The sequence below is a fragment of the Pristis pectinata genome, chromosome 15 (genome assembly GCF_009764475.1).
Source record: "Pristis pectinata isolate sPriPec2 chromosome 15, sPriPec2.1.pri, whole genome shotgun sequence".
Lineage (NCBI taxonomy): Eukaryota > Metazoa > Chordata > Chondrichthyes > Rhinopristiformes > Pristidae > Pristis > Pristis pectinata.
In genome coordinates, this window is record NC_067419.1 from 4,546,108 (window position 1) to 4,561,795 (window position 15,688).

The following is a 15,688-nucleotide window of genomic DNA, read 5'->3' on the forward strand; positions in this document are numbered from 1 at the left end:
ATAGGTCTCTTGAGGAATATAGAGTAGCAAGGAAGGAACTTAAGAAGGGGCTGAGGAGAGCAAGACATGAAGACATGAAAAAAGACATGTAAAGGCCTTGGCGAGTAGGGTTAAGGAAAACCCCAAGGCATGTTTCACTTATGTGAAGAGCAGAAGGATGACGAGAGTAAAGGTAGGTCCGATTAGAGACAAAGGTGGGAAGATGTGCCTGGAAGCTGTGGAAGTGGGTGAGGTTCTCAGTGAATACTTCTCTTCAGTAATCACCAAGGAGAGGGGCCTTGATGACGCTGAGGACAGTGTTGATGAGGTTAATGTTCTAGATCATGTTGATATCAAGAGAGAGGATGTGTTGGAGGTTTTAGAAAATATTAGGGCAGATAAGTCCCTGGGGCCTGATGGAATATTCCCCAGGCTGCTCCACGAAGCGAGGGAGGAGATTGCTGAACTGTTGGCTGGAATCTTTGAGTCCCTGTTGTCCACGGGAATGGTACCAGAGGATTGGAGGGTGGCAAATATTGTCCCCTTATTCAAAAAAGGTAGTAGGGATAGTTCAGGGAATTATAGACCAGTGAGCCTTACGTCTGTGGTGGGCAAGCTGTTGGAAAAGATTCTTAGAGATAGGATCTATGCGCATTTAGAGAATCATAGTCTGATCAGGGACAGACAGCATGGCTTTGTGAAGGGCAGATCATGTCTCACAAGCCTGATAGTGTTCTTTGAGGAGGTGACCAGACAGATTGATGAGGGTAGTGCAGTAGATGTGGTCTACATGGATTTTAGTAAGGCATTTGACAAGATTCCATATGGTAGGCTGCTTCAGAAGGTCAGAAGACATGGGATCCAAGGAAGCTTGGCCATGTGGATTCAGAACTGACTTGCCTGTAGAAAGCAGAGGGTTGTGGTGGAGGGAGTGCATTCAGATTGGTGGGCTGTGACTAGCGGTGTCCCACAAGGATCGATTCTGGGACCTCTGCTTTTTGTGATTTTTATTAATGACTTGGATGAGAGGGTAGAAGGGTAGGTTTGCAAGTTTGCAGATGGCACAAAGGTTGGTGGTGTTGTGGATAGTGTGGAGGATTGTTGAAGATTGCAGGGGGACATTGATAGGATGCAGAGCTGGGCTGAGAAGTGGCAGATGGGGTTCAATCCGGAGAAGTGTGAGGTGGTACACTTTGGAAGGACAAATTCCAAGGCAGAGTACAAAGTTAATGACGGGATTCTTGGTAGTGTGGAGGAGCAGAGGGATCTGTGGGTCCATATCCACAGATCCCTGAAAGTTGCCTCATAGGTGGATGGGGTAGTTCAGAAAACTTATGGGCTGTTAGCTTTCTTAAGTTGAGTGATCGAGTTTAAGAGCTGTGAGGTAATGATGCAGCTCTACAAAACTCTGGTTAGACCACACTTAGAGTACTGTGTCCAGTTCTCGTCGCCTCATTATAGGAAGGATGTGGAAGCATTGGAGGATGAGGGGAGGCATGATAGAGGTGTACAAAATATTAAGAGGAATAGATGGAGTGGACAGCCAGCGCCTCTCTCCCAGGGCATCAATGCTCAATACTAGAGGGCATGGTTTTAAAGTAATGTGTGGGAAGTTCATGGGAGATATCAGAGGGAGGTTTTTTACCCAGAGAGTGGTTGGGGCATGGGATGCGCTGCCTGGGGTGGTGGTGGAGGCAGGTACATTGGTCAAATTCAAGAGATTACTAGCTAAGCATATGGAGGAATTTAAAACAGGGGGATATGTGGGAGGAAGGGGTTAGATAGTCTTAGGTGAGGTTTAAAGGTTGGCACAACATTGTGGGCCGAAGGGCCTGTATTGTGCTGTACTGTTCTATGATTCTATGATATTTAACTATATGTGGGTGTGCTGTGTGTTGAGGTGGTTCAATGTTACGGAGAAGTCTTGATGGATGGAAGGCAAATGCTCTGTGAGTGATGGGGGTGTAGCAGTGCATGAGGCTGCTGCCACAGTTCCTTAGTGATGACCCCATGGGTGATTCATTAAAACACGAACAGTACTCCACAGACTCTTTTGTTGTTCTATTTGTGTTGTCTCTTGTAAAAATTGGGTATAATTTATGTTTAATTTACATTTTTCTTGTGAATGCTGCTTACCTGATGCTCTGTGCCTGTGATGCTGCTGCAAGTAAGCTTTTCATTGCACCTGTGCACACATGTACTTGTGCAGATGACAATGAACTCGACCTTGACTTTGAGGTACATCCACTGGCCTCCTCCATATCCTTCCAGGGCCTGGATTGGCTTCCTTGGCTGTTTTGCACAGAAGACTTTCCTCAGTCTCTCCACCAAAACATCCAGAGGAACTGAGAAGCTAGGCCTTCTCTGTGCTCTGTCAGAGCCCCCACCAACTTTCTCAAACCTGTGGAGTGATGTCCAGCAGTAGTTGGAAGCTATGAGCATCCCTCCTCCCTTTGAGAAAGGTACAGCAATCCCAATATCCGGGTGGGAGTCGAACTTAATGGCCACGTGGCACTGGGTCATTGATGTAGGTGAATCATCCCTCATGATCCTAGCCATCATTTTCCATGATTATCCATGTTCTCCATGAGCATGTGTGGAATTTGATTGGGATTGGAAATCAGGACCAACATCTCATCTTGTACCAAGTTAATTGATAAATTGGATGGAGGGATAAAGTTTGATACTTAGTCTGCAGACACAGTAAGAGTGTGTGAATACCAGTATTTGTAATGGGAATGTGCACAGATTAATTGCCTCAACTAATTGGGCAGTCAAACCATGGAACTTAATATGAGATGTGTGAGATCATTCTCTTTGAATCTTGGAAAGGGTAAGTCAGGATATTTTGTAAAGGGTAATACAATTTAACCATGGACACTGTCTCTGAATGTGTAATACTGCTGCGGTGTGGCTCTTGCTGTGGCCTGGATTTTGTTGGAATATTGGCCTTTGTCTCCAAGGAGACAGACTGTATAGCAGGATGGATCCAATCTGGTGAATCTCCCAGCAAATCAGTCTTCTCTCAGCGGTCAGCGATGATGAAAGGTGTCGTCTCCTGAGCTATCACATGGCACGTACCAATAACATGCCCACCACTGCCCATTTTGGGTTTCTCCAGGACCATGCTGCTCCAGAGATCATCATGGCCTTTGTCCACACATGGACCAGAGAGCTGAACTCCAAAGGTGAAGTGAGAGTGACTTCTCTTGCTATGAAGGGCAGCACTTGACTGAGTATGGTATCAAGAAGCCCTGGTAAAACTGAAGTCAGTAGGCACCAAGGAGAAAACACTCCTCTGGTTGGAGTCAAAGCTCACAGCAAGGATGACATTGTGGTTCTCAGATATCAATCGTCCCAGCCCTAGGACGTCACTGGAGGAGTTCTTCAGGGCAGTGTCCTAGACCCAACCATCCTCGGCTGCTTCATCAATGACCTTCCTTCCGTCATAAGGTCAGAGGTGGGGATGTTTGTCGATGATTGCACAATGTTCAATTTCATTCACAACTCCTCAGCAAATGAGGCAGTCCCTGTCTGAACGCAGCAAGACCTGGACAACGTTCAAGCATGGGCTGATAAGTGATATTTGTGCCATAATAGTGCGGGGACTTACCATCTCCGACAAGAGAGGTTTGAAGCACATGTGCATATTGTCCAATAGCATTATTATCTCTCCCACCAACATCCCGGGAAGTCACTATTGATCTGACACTCAACCGGACCAGTGGATAAACACAAGAGGGTGAAGAATAATCTCCAGTTGCTTGTTTGAGTGTAGCTCCAAAAACACTCAAATAGCTCAATGCCATTCAGAACGAATGCAGTCCATTTGACTGGCACCCCATCCACCAGGCCCGAGCATTCATTCCTTCCACCACCAACACACCATAGTGGCGGTGTGTGAGCTAGAGAATGCAGCCCTACTCTGACACCACCATCTGCTGGTTCGCCTCACACCATCTTGACATTGAAGCTTATTGGCCATTCCTTCATTATTGTTGGGTCTAAAATCCCGGAATTCCCAACCCAATAACACCAGGTGGATCTCAGTGATTCAAAAAGGGGAGGGAGGGGGAGAGAGTCACCTCCACTGTCTCAGGGGCAGTTAAGGTTGGGCAATAAATGCTGGCCTTGTTGACGCTCCCCCCGGCTTGAAAAATTAATCAAAACTAAGGAATGCTTGTGCCGGTCGGAGCCCCGGAGAGACTCCATCTGGAATGCTGGGATCGGTATAGGAAAATCCAACACAGATGGAGGAGAGGATGCTGTGCAGATTCACCAAAATGACACTGGGAAAAGTAAAGGCAGCACAGAAAAGAAGCAAGCCAGGAAGCGCTTCCCCACACAACAGAAGGCAGAAACCTGCTCCTCTGTCCCCCGAGGGATCTGTCAGTGCTCCGTGTGGTGGAGTTTCATGCTGTGATTGATGGATTTTTTTTGGAGTAAGGCTGTAAGAGAATTTGGAACAGAGACAGGAAAGTGTGGGTCAGTCTTGTCTTGGTTGGGTAATCCGTGGACAGTGCGGTTGCCTGTAATTTATTAAATAGAGGCATTTCCTTTTTTAGTAGAAAACTCTGTGGAGGCAGAGGTGGGAGTCAGGGCTTCAGATGACAATATAAACCTTTAGAGCAAAGCCTGAGCTGCTGTGGGTTTATAATGTCAGTGGTGGGGAAGACCAGGCATCTGATCAGGAAAGGTTGGGTTGCAACTTTGCCCATGGTTCTCATCAATCGGTCAGTTAATCATTCTCCTAAACTTATATTTCTTCTTTTTCTCCCTCTCAACTTACAGTAATGTCGTTGTTTATTTTGTTACATAAGTTATGCATAATTCATGTTAAGTTTATGTTAACTTATGTTTGTAATGTACTGTGCTGCTGCAAAAAGCTAATTTTCATGGCATTTATACCCTGGGTATGTATGCCTATGAGAATAAACTTGAACTTGAACTTACATATTAATGTTACCTTAATGTTATATAAAATCACAAGGCCGGGTGGATGCTGAGTCTAGAAGAGGCCTGCTCAAATATTTTGGGCCTGGTGGACCATTGTGTGATCAGATGAGATCCATTTACCAAAATTGTGTGTACACATCCACGCACATGATGCAGTAGGTGGACGGTAATCCGTTTGACTTCACTTGAACGATCAAGGCCGAATGTGGCACAGACTTTGGAGCCCAAACCAGGCCCTAACCGAACAGCTGGGGCCAGTTTCAGATGTATTTAAAGCTGGGGCACTGCTGGAGAGCCTAAAGACTCCAATCTTCCTCCAAGTCCTTCCCATTGTTACTGATCACCTCTCCCACCCCCTTCCCGTGTGCTGGTCCTCAGTGGCCCAATATCATCTGCCCAGCTCTCCTGATTCATGAGCTCGGACCCTCTACAATCTACTGCACGATTCTCTCTCAGACTTGATAACTAGAGAGACTGCAGGTGCTAGAACAAAGCAATGGAAGAACCCTGTGGGTCAAGCAGCATCCGTGGAAGTCGACGTTTCATGTCAGACACCAGTGGTCCTGATGCAGGGTCTCGACCCAACATGTTGACTTACATCTTTTGCTTCCACAGATGCTGCTCGACCCACTGAGTTCTTGCAGCATTCTGCTTTTTTTTCTCTCTCTCTCGGATTCCTTTCTTTCCTGACCTCAGCAAGTTGCCTCCTCTATCGCGTGTGACCCCCCACTAGGTCCTGTAGGGAGGGCAACCAGTGGGCCAATCCAAGCGTTAGCATGTGCCAAATTTGGGGGTGCAGCTCTAGAACTTGGGAGCGTAGTTTCCGGACAAGAAGTTGGGCATTTAGGAATGAGGTGCGGAGAACTTCCTTCACTCAAGGCATTTGTGAATGTGGGCTGTGAACGTTCACCCAAGGTTAGATTCTGAGGGAACCAATAGAAACGGAGACTGCGCAGGAGAGTGGAGTTGTAGTAGAAGGCCGGCCTTGCTCATTGAACAATTCAGCAGGGTTGTGCCAGTTCCTATAACACAACAGCACGTCTGAGAGCCTGGATTCTTCTTCCCAGGAGCCGTTCCTTTGTTTTGGAGAACCGCATGCATCTTCCTTCAGGTAATGAGAGGTAATCAAGGAATACTAGGGAGCTGCAGCTCAGTTAACTTATAACCTATCATCAGGAATGAGTGGAGTTGATAACTAAGTGTGGGGTGCCCACAGACAGTGAAAACATTCCATCAGTCAAGTAGTGCCAATATGGATTTCCATACACCATGAAGAAGGCCATTTGACCCACTGAGTCTCTGCCAGCACTCAGAGCAATCCTATTCACCACTAATTTTCCCTGTAACCTACTCTTCCCACACTTCCATTAACTCCCCTCAGATTCCACCACGAATCTACCCACTGGGGACGATTTACAGCGGCCAATTAACCTGCCAACCTGGGCGTCTCTGGGATGCGGGAGGAAACCGGAGCACCCGGGGGAACCCCACACGGACACAGAGAGGAACTCCACATAGAGAACACCGGATGTCAGGGATTGGTGTTCATGTACAAGATCATTAAAATAGTGGAAAAGTCTTAAGCAAGGCTGGCTTTAATATCTCAGGATCTGGAATACTGGGATGTAGAAATTATTCTGCAGCTGCACTAAACCCTGGTTATACCATTTCTGGAGCAGTTCAAGACACTGCATCTTAAGAAGGTTATATTGACCAGGCAGAGTTGGCAGAGTTAATTAATGTAGAGAGATTTCCTAACCTGGGTTGTATTTCCTGGAATTTAGAACAATAGGGGCGATTGAATTGAATGGAACTAATATTGTGGAAAGCGAGAAAAACCGAGTCCCTTGGTTGGGGTCTAAGATGACAGCACAGTAGCGCAGCTAGTAGAGCCACTGCCTTGCAGAGCTGGAGACCCCGGTTCGATCCTGACCCCAGGTGCTACCTGTGTGGAGTTTGTACGTTCTCCCCGTGACTGTGTGGGTTTCCTCCAGGTGCTCTGGTTCCCTCCCACATCCCAAAAGACGTGTGGTTGGTAGATTTATTGGCCACTGTGCCTTGTCCCTGGTGTGCTGGTGGGTGGTAGAATCTGGGGGGGGGGGGGGGGGGGGGAGGTGGTTGATGGGAATGCGGAGAGAAAATAGGATTTAACGTAGGATTAGTGTAAATGGGTGCTCGATGGTCAGCATGGACTCTTGTGGGCTGAATGGCCTTTTTTCTATTGTCTATCTCTCTATCACTGGGGAGTACAGTTTGAAAACTGGTGACAGGTCTTTCAAATGTGGCCTTAAAGGAAGACTTCACCACAGAAAAAAACAGGAGTAATTCGAAACTCTCCTCTGTGAATGGCTATTGGTGCTCAGTGAACTGTTAATCTTCAACCTGAGACTGGTGGATTTTTATTAACTAACAGTGTTGAAGGATATAGGACAAGTCGGAGTTAGTTCAAAGTAAGCCGTGATCTAAATGAGTGGTAAATGGCCTACTCCTGCTCCAATGTTTCAATGACCATCTCAAGCCGTTTGATGATGGGGTTGAATTTTAATTAAAAAATAATGAAGATCTCATCACACATTATCAGGGCATAATTCAACCCCTGATTCAAAGTCAGTTTCCAGTACAGTTTATTTCTGCAGGGAAGAAAATAAATTACAGTTTCACGAGTTACACTGATCGTAAAATACACACACACGCACACCCACGCACGCACAATGTTGGTATGAAAGTGATCTGTGAAAATACATTCGACACACAAAGTTCTGGGTTTAATGGAGGAGATTTCTGTACACTACATCAGGTAAGTTGGGGCATATCCACCTGATAAACTTGACTAATCAAATCTATTCATCAGCACAACCAAGATGTAGGAGGGTGATCATCTCTGTTGAATGGAACAGTATAGATACAGCATATACATAGTGTTCTTCTTCATCAAAGAATTAAGACTAACATATAAGTTCAAGAATTATACACTGCTCAGGGTTTGCTGTTGAATAATTTTCCCAGCTTGTGCCATCAAAAGGTCCATCAAGCCAGGCACCAAGTTGAGCAGACCCCTGGCTGGTTTCCCCTCTGAAATGGCACATCCTTTGAGCTCTAGCAGACAGTCCCCATTCTCCGGCCTGGATTTTGGGTAGCTTGTCCTGGGGACGGTCTGGACCGAGGGCGCCAGAGTGCAGAGAAGCCAGCAATGAGCGTCAAGCCGAGGGCCGCCCCAGGCACAGAAACATGGACCAGCCGTACCGGGCTGATGTCACGGGCAGACCGTACAGGTATCTGGGTAGCGGGAGAGTTCAAAGTAATTCCAGCGACGCAGGTGCCACAGTGAAATGATGCCAAAACGTCCCTGTGAAAGAGACAAGAACTTTTAATTAAATCCACACAGTAGCAACAGCCCAGTAAAAATCTAAATGCATAGACAAGGCAGCTCGAGAATGTCTTGGTAGCGACGTGGTACTGTGACTTCTCATTCAAAGGTTGTTTGATGAAGGATTCTCCTTCCCCTGTTCAGCTTTGCAGTGCTGGTCATCCTGCCTCCCCTCCTCCCATGACTATGTGGGTGGGGTCACACAGGCAATCCTGGGTACACTACCTTGGAGCTATTACACGGAACATAGAAACCGTACATCGCAGGAACAGGCCTTCGGCCCACAATGTCTGCGCGAACACGATTGCTGGATTAAGCTAAATCTCTTCTGCCTGCACGTGGTCCACATCCCTCCACTCTCTGCACATTCACGTGTCTAACAGCCTCTTAACTGCTGCTATCGGATCTGCTTCCACCACTAGCCCAGGCAGCCTGTTCCAGGCACCCACACTCCCCGTGTTAAAAATTTACCTCACACATCTCCTTTAAACTTTTCCCCCTCTCACCTAAATGCATGTCCTCTAGTGCCTGACATTTCTACCCTGGGGAAAAGATTCTGACTGTCTACATTATCGATGCCTCTCGTAATCTTATAAACTTCGATCAGGTCTCCCCTCAGTCTCTGAAGCTCCAGACAAAACAACCCAACATTGTCCAAACTCTCCTTATAGCTATTGATCCATGTGAGATGACAGCTCATTGAATAATGAGAGAATATCACAGGAGCAATGATTAAAGCAATGCAAAAGTGGCGATATAAATTTCTCCCGCTCTTATAATTGGCATGTAAGCTAAGATGAGCTACTTTGAGCCAACGACCCGCACTCACTGCCGATAGTTGGGATAGCACAGTGCTGTAGAGCTGCTATTCACAGCACCAGTGACCTGGGTTCAATCCCAACCTCTGGTGCTGTCTGTGTGGAGTTTGCACGTTCTCCCTGCGACACTGCCTGCTTCCTCTGGGCTGTAAATCGCCCCCGGTGTGTGGGTGAGTGGTGGGATCTGGGGGGAGTTTAAGGGAACGTGGGGGAGAATAAAAAGGGTTCAGAGTAAACAGGGGGGGGGGGGGTTGATGGTCGGTATGGACTCGGTGGGCCGAAGGGCCTGTTTCCATGCTGCATGACTAAGTCCTCGCTTTATCTTGCTCTCCTCCATTCTGTGTGACTTCAAGGGGACCAGGGTAAGCTCTAACTGGCAATATTACCTGACAGCTAGTACCTTGTAAGAATTGCACAAAATAGATCTACTGGGTGGGAAAACACCTCTGTGAGGAGAGACAAGACCTTTTAGTTGAAGCCACATCATTGCAACTGAGTTAAAAACATGAATGTATAGACAAGGCAGCTACAGAATGTTCTGGAAGCAGTTGAATTCTGAGCAATGACACGGTACATTAACCTCTCACACAAAGGCTCTGATGAATGATTTTCTTTCCCTTTCAATTTTGCAGACCTGGCTCCATCCGACCTCCCACTGCACAGCGCTCCTTGCAGACCTGTCCCCAGTACCCCTGGTCCTCACCTCCTCTCCCCCCGCCCTCCACCCTCAGCAGATCATCTTTCACAATCTCTGCCACCTTCCACAAGATTCCATCACAGGACACACTTCCCTCCTCCCTTTAAAGGTAAGTGATAAGATAAGATCTCCTTATCAGTCACATGTACATCCAAACACACAGTGAGATGCATCTTTTGCGTAGAGTGTTCTGGGGGCAGCCCGCAAGTGTCGTCACACTTCCAGCGCCAACGTAGCGTGCCCACAGCTTCCTAACCCGTACACCTTTGGAATATGGCAGGAAACCAGAGCACCCGGAGGAAACCCACGCAGACACACGGGGAGAACGTACAAACTCCTTACTGACAGCAGCCGGAATTGAAGCCGGGTCGCTGGCGCCGTAAAACATTATGTTTCCGCTACACTACCGTGCCTGCCCTTTTCAGCATTTTGAAGAGACCCCAAAGGACCCCCCTCCATCCCCACCAACCACTCTCCATCTCTCGGCACCCTCCCTTGCAACCATTGGAGATGCAACAACTGTCCTCACACCTCTTCCCCTCCCACCGCCCAGGGACCCAAGCAGTCTTTCCAGGTGAAGCGGCGATTCACCTGCACTTCTTCCTATCCGGTGTACTGCAGTCAGTGCTCACCACGTGGTCCCCCCTACACCGGAGAAACCAAACGCAGATTGGGTGACCACTTTGTGAAACAACTGCGCTCCATCTTCAGGGGCGGGTCCTCAGCTTCCTGTTGCCTGGCACCTTTAATTCTCCATCCCAATCTGACCTTTTTGTCTGTGGTCTCAAGAACCGCGATACCAAGATCCAAAGTAAACTTAACGAACCGCACCTTATCTTCCATCTAGCCATGTTTCAGCACTCCAGCCTCAACAATGAGTTCAACAATTTCAGATGCTTTGCTTTCTTCATGGTCATTTCTGCTATGGGTCATCCATCTGCAGTGTTGACTCAGTTTTTTTCCCCTCCATTACCACGGCCTGACCTGCTCGGCATTTCCAGTATCTCAGTATCTCACTGCTTTCACCTCTTCCTTTGTGTGTTGCCCCCTCAACCTGTTCTAACCACCCTCATTAACCCATCAACCAGATGGCCTCATTGGCAGCCAATCACGATGCCACGCTGCCTTCACCCAATCAGAAACGTTACTTCTGTCCAATACGTCCCTCTCTGCAACTTAAAGCAAACGTTTTCTCTCTGACAAAGGGTCTTCATCTTGAAACATTATCTCAGTTTCTCCTTCCACAGATGCTCTCTGCCCTGCCAAGCGTGCCCAGCATTTCCTAATTTTTATATAGACAGACACGTTCCCCACCAGTACTGTACCTCAGTGTTATACAGTGACAGACCCATCCCCACCAGTACTGTACCCTAGTGTTATACAGTGACAGACACGTCCCCACCGGTAATGTACCCCAGTGTCATGCAGCGACAGATCCATCCCCACTGGTACTGTATCCCAGTGTTATCCAGTGACAGACCCGTCCCCACCAGTACTGTACCCCAGTGTCATACAGTGACAGTCCCGTCCCCACCGGTACTGTACCCCAGTGCTATACAGTGACAGACCCATCCCCACCAGTACTGTACCCCAGTGTTATACTGCGACAGATCCGTCCCCACTGGTACTGTATCCCAGTGTTATACAGTGACAGACTCGTCCCCACCGGTACTGTACCCCAGTGATATACAGTGACAGACCCATCCCCACCGGTAATGTACCCCAGTGTTACACAGCGAAAGATCCGTCCCCACCAGTACTGTACCCCAGTGTTATACAGTGACAGCTCCGTCCCCACCGGTACTGTACCCCAGTGTCATACAGTGACAGACCCATCCCCACCAGTACTGTACCCCAGTGTTATACAGCAACAGACCCATCCCCACTGGTACTGTATCCCAGTGTTATACAGTGACAGACCTGTCCCCAACAGTATTGTACCCCGGTGTTATACAGTGACTGACCTGTCCCCATCAGTACTGTATCCCGGTGTTATACAGTGACAGACCTGTGTCCAATGGTACTGTATCTCAATGTTATACCAAGACAAACCTACCCCACCAGTGCTGTACCATTGTATTATTAAGCACAGGCCTTTACACACATTATTTAATGGATCAATGTGCCTTTTGGAGGCTCACCCTGACTGCAGAAGGACAGACTGCTGAACCTCTGTGTATTTTTCTCAGTTTTCACGTGTCCAATGCAGGCTGATGGATTTGCTGGCATCATTGGTTTGTAGGTGATTATGTCCCTCAGTATTGTGTAAAAATCTGATAATAGCCCCCGAAGAAGGAGGAGGTGAGTCAACACTCATGTTGAGAGGGCTTGAAAGGAGTCGACAAGGGAATAAGGCTGCGATGCCACCATGAACTCGTGTGTAGCTGCATTGTTGACAGGATGAGCGTTTCAGGTGGTTTGAAGTGGATTAGTTCGGGTGGGCTGTTTCCACAGACCGCCCTCTGATACACAAGTACATTCATAAGGAGGAAAGGATTGTCAATCACACACTTAAAAATAAATTTCCATCATTACGCACTTGACAGAACAGGTTGCTAAATGGATGGCATTTGAATTCAGTAAAACGTTTGATGGGTACATATTAAAACAGTTTTTATTTTAAACTGCCACCAAAGACTTCCAAGTACCTATGAATTATCCAGGAGTGGCTGTGCTATTATTAAATAGCATTTTCTTCCAAACATTCCTGATTCAGGAAGAGGTTTGATCAGCTGATAATTGCCCTTCTGTCTTGGTTGCCCTGCACATAGTTATTGAGATAGAGGAACCTGGCCCATTGCCTTAATAGATTGGATTCACTGCTATTATGTAAACTGGGGTAGTGCTGACTCCTTTATTTTCTCCGCGTTACAATTTGCTGATCATGCATCCAATTGGCTTGAGGCAAGAGAAAATATAATTGGTACAAGGAATGGAAAATAAGGGAGGGGAAGGATATATTAATGAAGCAAGGACCTTTCCGTGTCCTTGGTGACAGTGGTTGAGGCAGGAGTTGAGTTTGAAACTGAGTGGCTAACCTGGCCTAACGCTCCCAGTTGCAGTATAGAAGGATTCCTTTGGATGCTGTGTTAAACCAAGTCCTGGCTGCTCCGTCATTTGGGTGGGTAATGTCCCAAAGCACCAGTTGCAGAAGAGCAGAAAGAGCTCTTACCCTTTTCCTGGCCCATATTTATCCAAGGGCTCTAAATAGACCAAATGCTTATAGAACACAGAGCAGTATAGCACAGGAACAGGTATCTGTGCTGACCATGTTGCCAATCCACACTAATCCTGACTGCCTGCACATGGTGCATATCCCTCCACTCCCTGCTTGTTCATGTGCCTGTACAAATACCTCTCAAACATTTCCATTGTATCTGCTTCCACCACCTCATCTAGCAGTGCGTTCCTCTCTGTGTAAATAAAACCTTGCCGCGCCAATCTCCTTTAAACCTCCCCCCCCCCCACCTTAAAGCCTTGAAGCTATGCCTTGTAGTATTTGACATTCGATTACTTTATTATTGTTTGTGGGATCTTGCTAGGTTTGTCTTAGAACAACACTGGATTTTGGAGGTGTGTTCCTTGCTGAACAATAGCTGCCTCAGGTACCTGCAATTTTCACCCATAAACCTTACATCTAGAATGAGTTCATAGCTCATAAAATGGCGCTCGGTGAGGGCTGGTCTATAGAAATAATGTGGCTCTGACGGGCAGGAAGCCCTTACTGAGGAACACCACTTTCTTTTGCTCTTTTCTCTTTAATTATGAAGTGGAATTTTTCAATCCACCGGCCTCGAAACGAAAGCTCCCACCAAAGAGCACTGTGGGAGCACCTTCCCCGAAGCACACCTCAAGAGGCTTCAAGCAGGCCGCTCACTGCCACCTTCTCAAGGGCCATTGGGGGTGGAGGGGCTTGGAACACTCACATCCAAGAAAACAAATAGTTGAAACAAAAAAGTCCAAAGCTTTACAAGGACTGCCTTACAGGAGTTAGCTCAGAGCATCAGACCAAAATTTGAATCGAGCTTCTCCCTGAAGGGGAAAATACACAACCAAGGTCCAGAGAAATGGTTTTAAATGGGTAAGAAACTTTAAGTTATTCCCAGCACATTTCTGACAGTTTTTCAAAGAGTCCATTGAATATCTTTTTCCCATTATTGAGCGATTCAATACCAGAGGGCATGCATTTAAGGTGAGGGGGGTAGGATCAGAACAGACATGAGGGGTATGTTTTTTACTCAGAGAGTGGTGGATGCCTGGAGTGCGTTGCCTGATAGGGTGGTGGAGGCACATTCATTGGGGGCTTTTAAGAGGGGCTTGGATGGGCACATGAATGAGAGGAAAATAGAGGGATATGGGCACTCTGTAGGTAGGAGGGATTAGCCTTGTCAGCACAACATTGTGGGCCGAAGGACCTGTTCTGTGCTGTACTGTTCTATGTTCTATGTTCCTACATGCAGAGGAGGCCATTCGGTCCTCACACATGTGCTGGTTCTCTCTGTCCAAAGGGAACTCCCCACTTCCATCTCAGTTCCTGATCAATTGCCCTGAATCCCTTTCACATTCTTTTATTTGAACCACTGACAATTTTGTTTTAAGCAGTTTTACTGTCTTGGCCTCAAAGGCCACGCACAAAAACATTCTCCACTTTATCTAAGCCACAGTGTCGGGGGTGATATACAGACAAACATTGAGGACAGATTAACGCTCAGAAAGCAGACAGCAAAACAAACGGGTCATTTTTGGGTTGGGAATCTGGGCTGGGTTGGTCCTGGGCTCGATCTGTTCACAATCTATGTCAATGAATTGAACACAGGGATCAAGTGTAATATATCCAACTCTGGTGTGGATCTAAAGCCAGGTGGGAATGTGGCCATAATTCCCATAATCCCCTGAGCTCCAGAAAATGCTCTATCCATTGTGTGGTTGCATCTTATAAGCTGTCAAGCCACAGCAAAACAGCAGGAGAAGACATCCCCCATGATTTGCCACAGGTTTCCATGGGATTCCAGGAGAGCTGTTCGTGAAGCAGAAATTGAGTGAGTGACCCTGACGGTGTCTGTGCCATTCAAACACTGGCATTCCCAGCTGGGCTCTCAGGAAAAGAGCAGAGCGAGGCTTTCTCTTGTTATTCTCGAGAGCAACTGCTTCTCTACTTGAGCTGTCGAATGCAACCGATGTTTACAGAACACAGTCTCTGTCCCAGGAGCCCCTGGCTACTTCAGGTAGGGGTTATGTTAGTGAATGGCTCTCACTGCAAGGTGTCTCCTCCTAAGGTCTCTGAGTAGGACTTACATTGGGTGTTCCTTTGCCTAACACAATCTAGTACCCTCAGGAACTGCTTCAGTCTGATTCACCCACTGCTCTGCACTCATCAGTTGCCCCAGACCATGCTTCAACCCTGAATGCACAATGTCCCACTCACTGTTATGATGTCCAGTGACATCTCCCGCTTAATACCATCCAGGTCGATGGAGCCTGCTTGATCAGCACCCCATCCACCACACTGAAAACCCCTCCCTCCAACAGTGGAGCCCCCTGGCCACAGTGTGTGCCATCTACAAGCTTCTCCAACAGCCCCCCCCAAATAAACCCGTCACCTCTCCCTCTTCAAGGGTGGCTGGTGCATGGGAACAGCACCGCCTCCAGCTCACACTCCCTTCCTGACTTGGAAATGTGCCAGCACGTGCCATAAGCGACAGGATACTGAGGAATGTCAAGGAATAAAAGGTCCCTGAACAGCATGTCCACAGGTCCCTGAAGGTGGCAGGCCAGGGAGGTATGATGGTTTAGAAGTCACATGATATATTGGCCAAGGGGCTGAATGTAGGAGCAGGGAGGTCTTGTTGGAGCTGGTTAGGTCACAGCTAA

General features: G+C 47.4%; 1 protein-coding gene across 1 annotated transcript in view; it reads right to left on the reverse strand.

Moving 5' to 3' along the window:
• Window positions 1-7,900: 7,900 nt before the first annotated feature.
• LOC127578525 (transmembrane protein 178B-like) overlaps window positions 7,901-15,688 on the reverse strand; it is a 271,840-nt gene continuing 264,052 nt past the window's right edge. Inside the window, 2 exon segments of the mRNA XM_052030665.1 lie at window positions 7,901-8,161; window positions 8,163-8,211. Coding sequence (XP_051886625.1) covers window positions 7,901-8,161; window positions 8,163-8,211 — 310 coding nt within the window.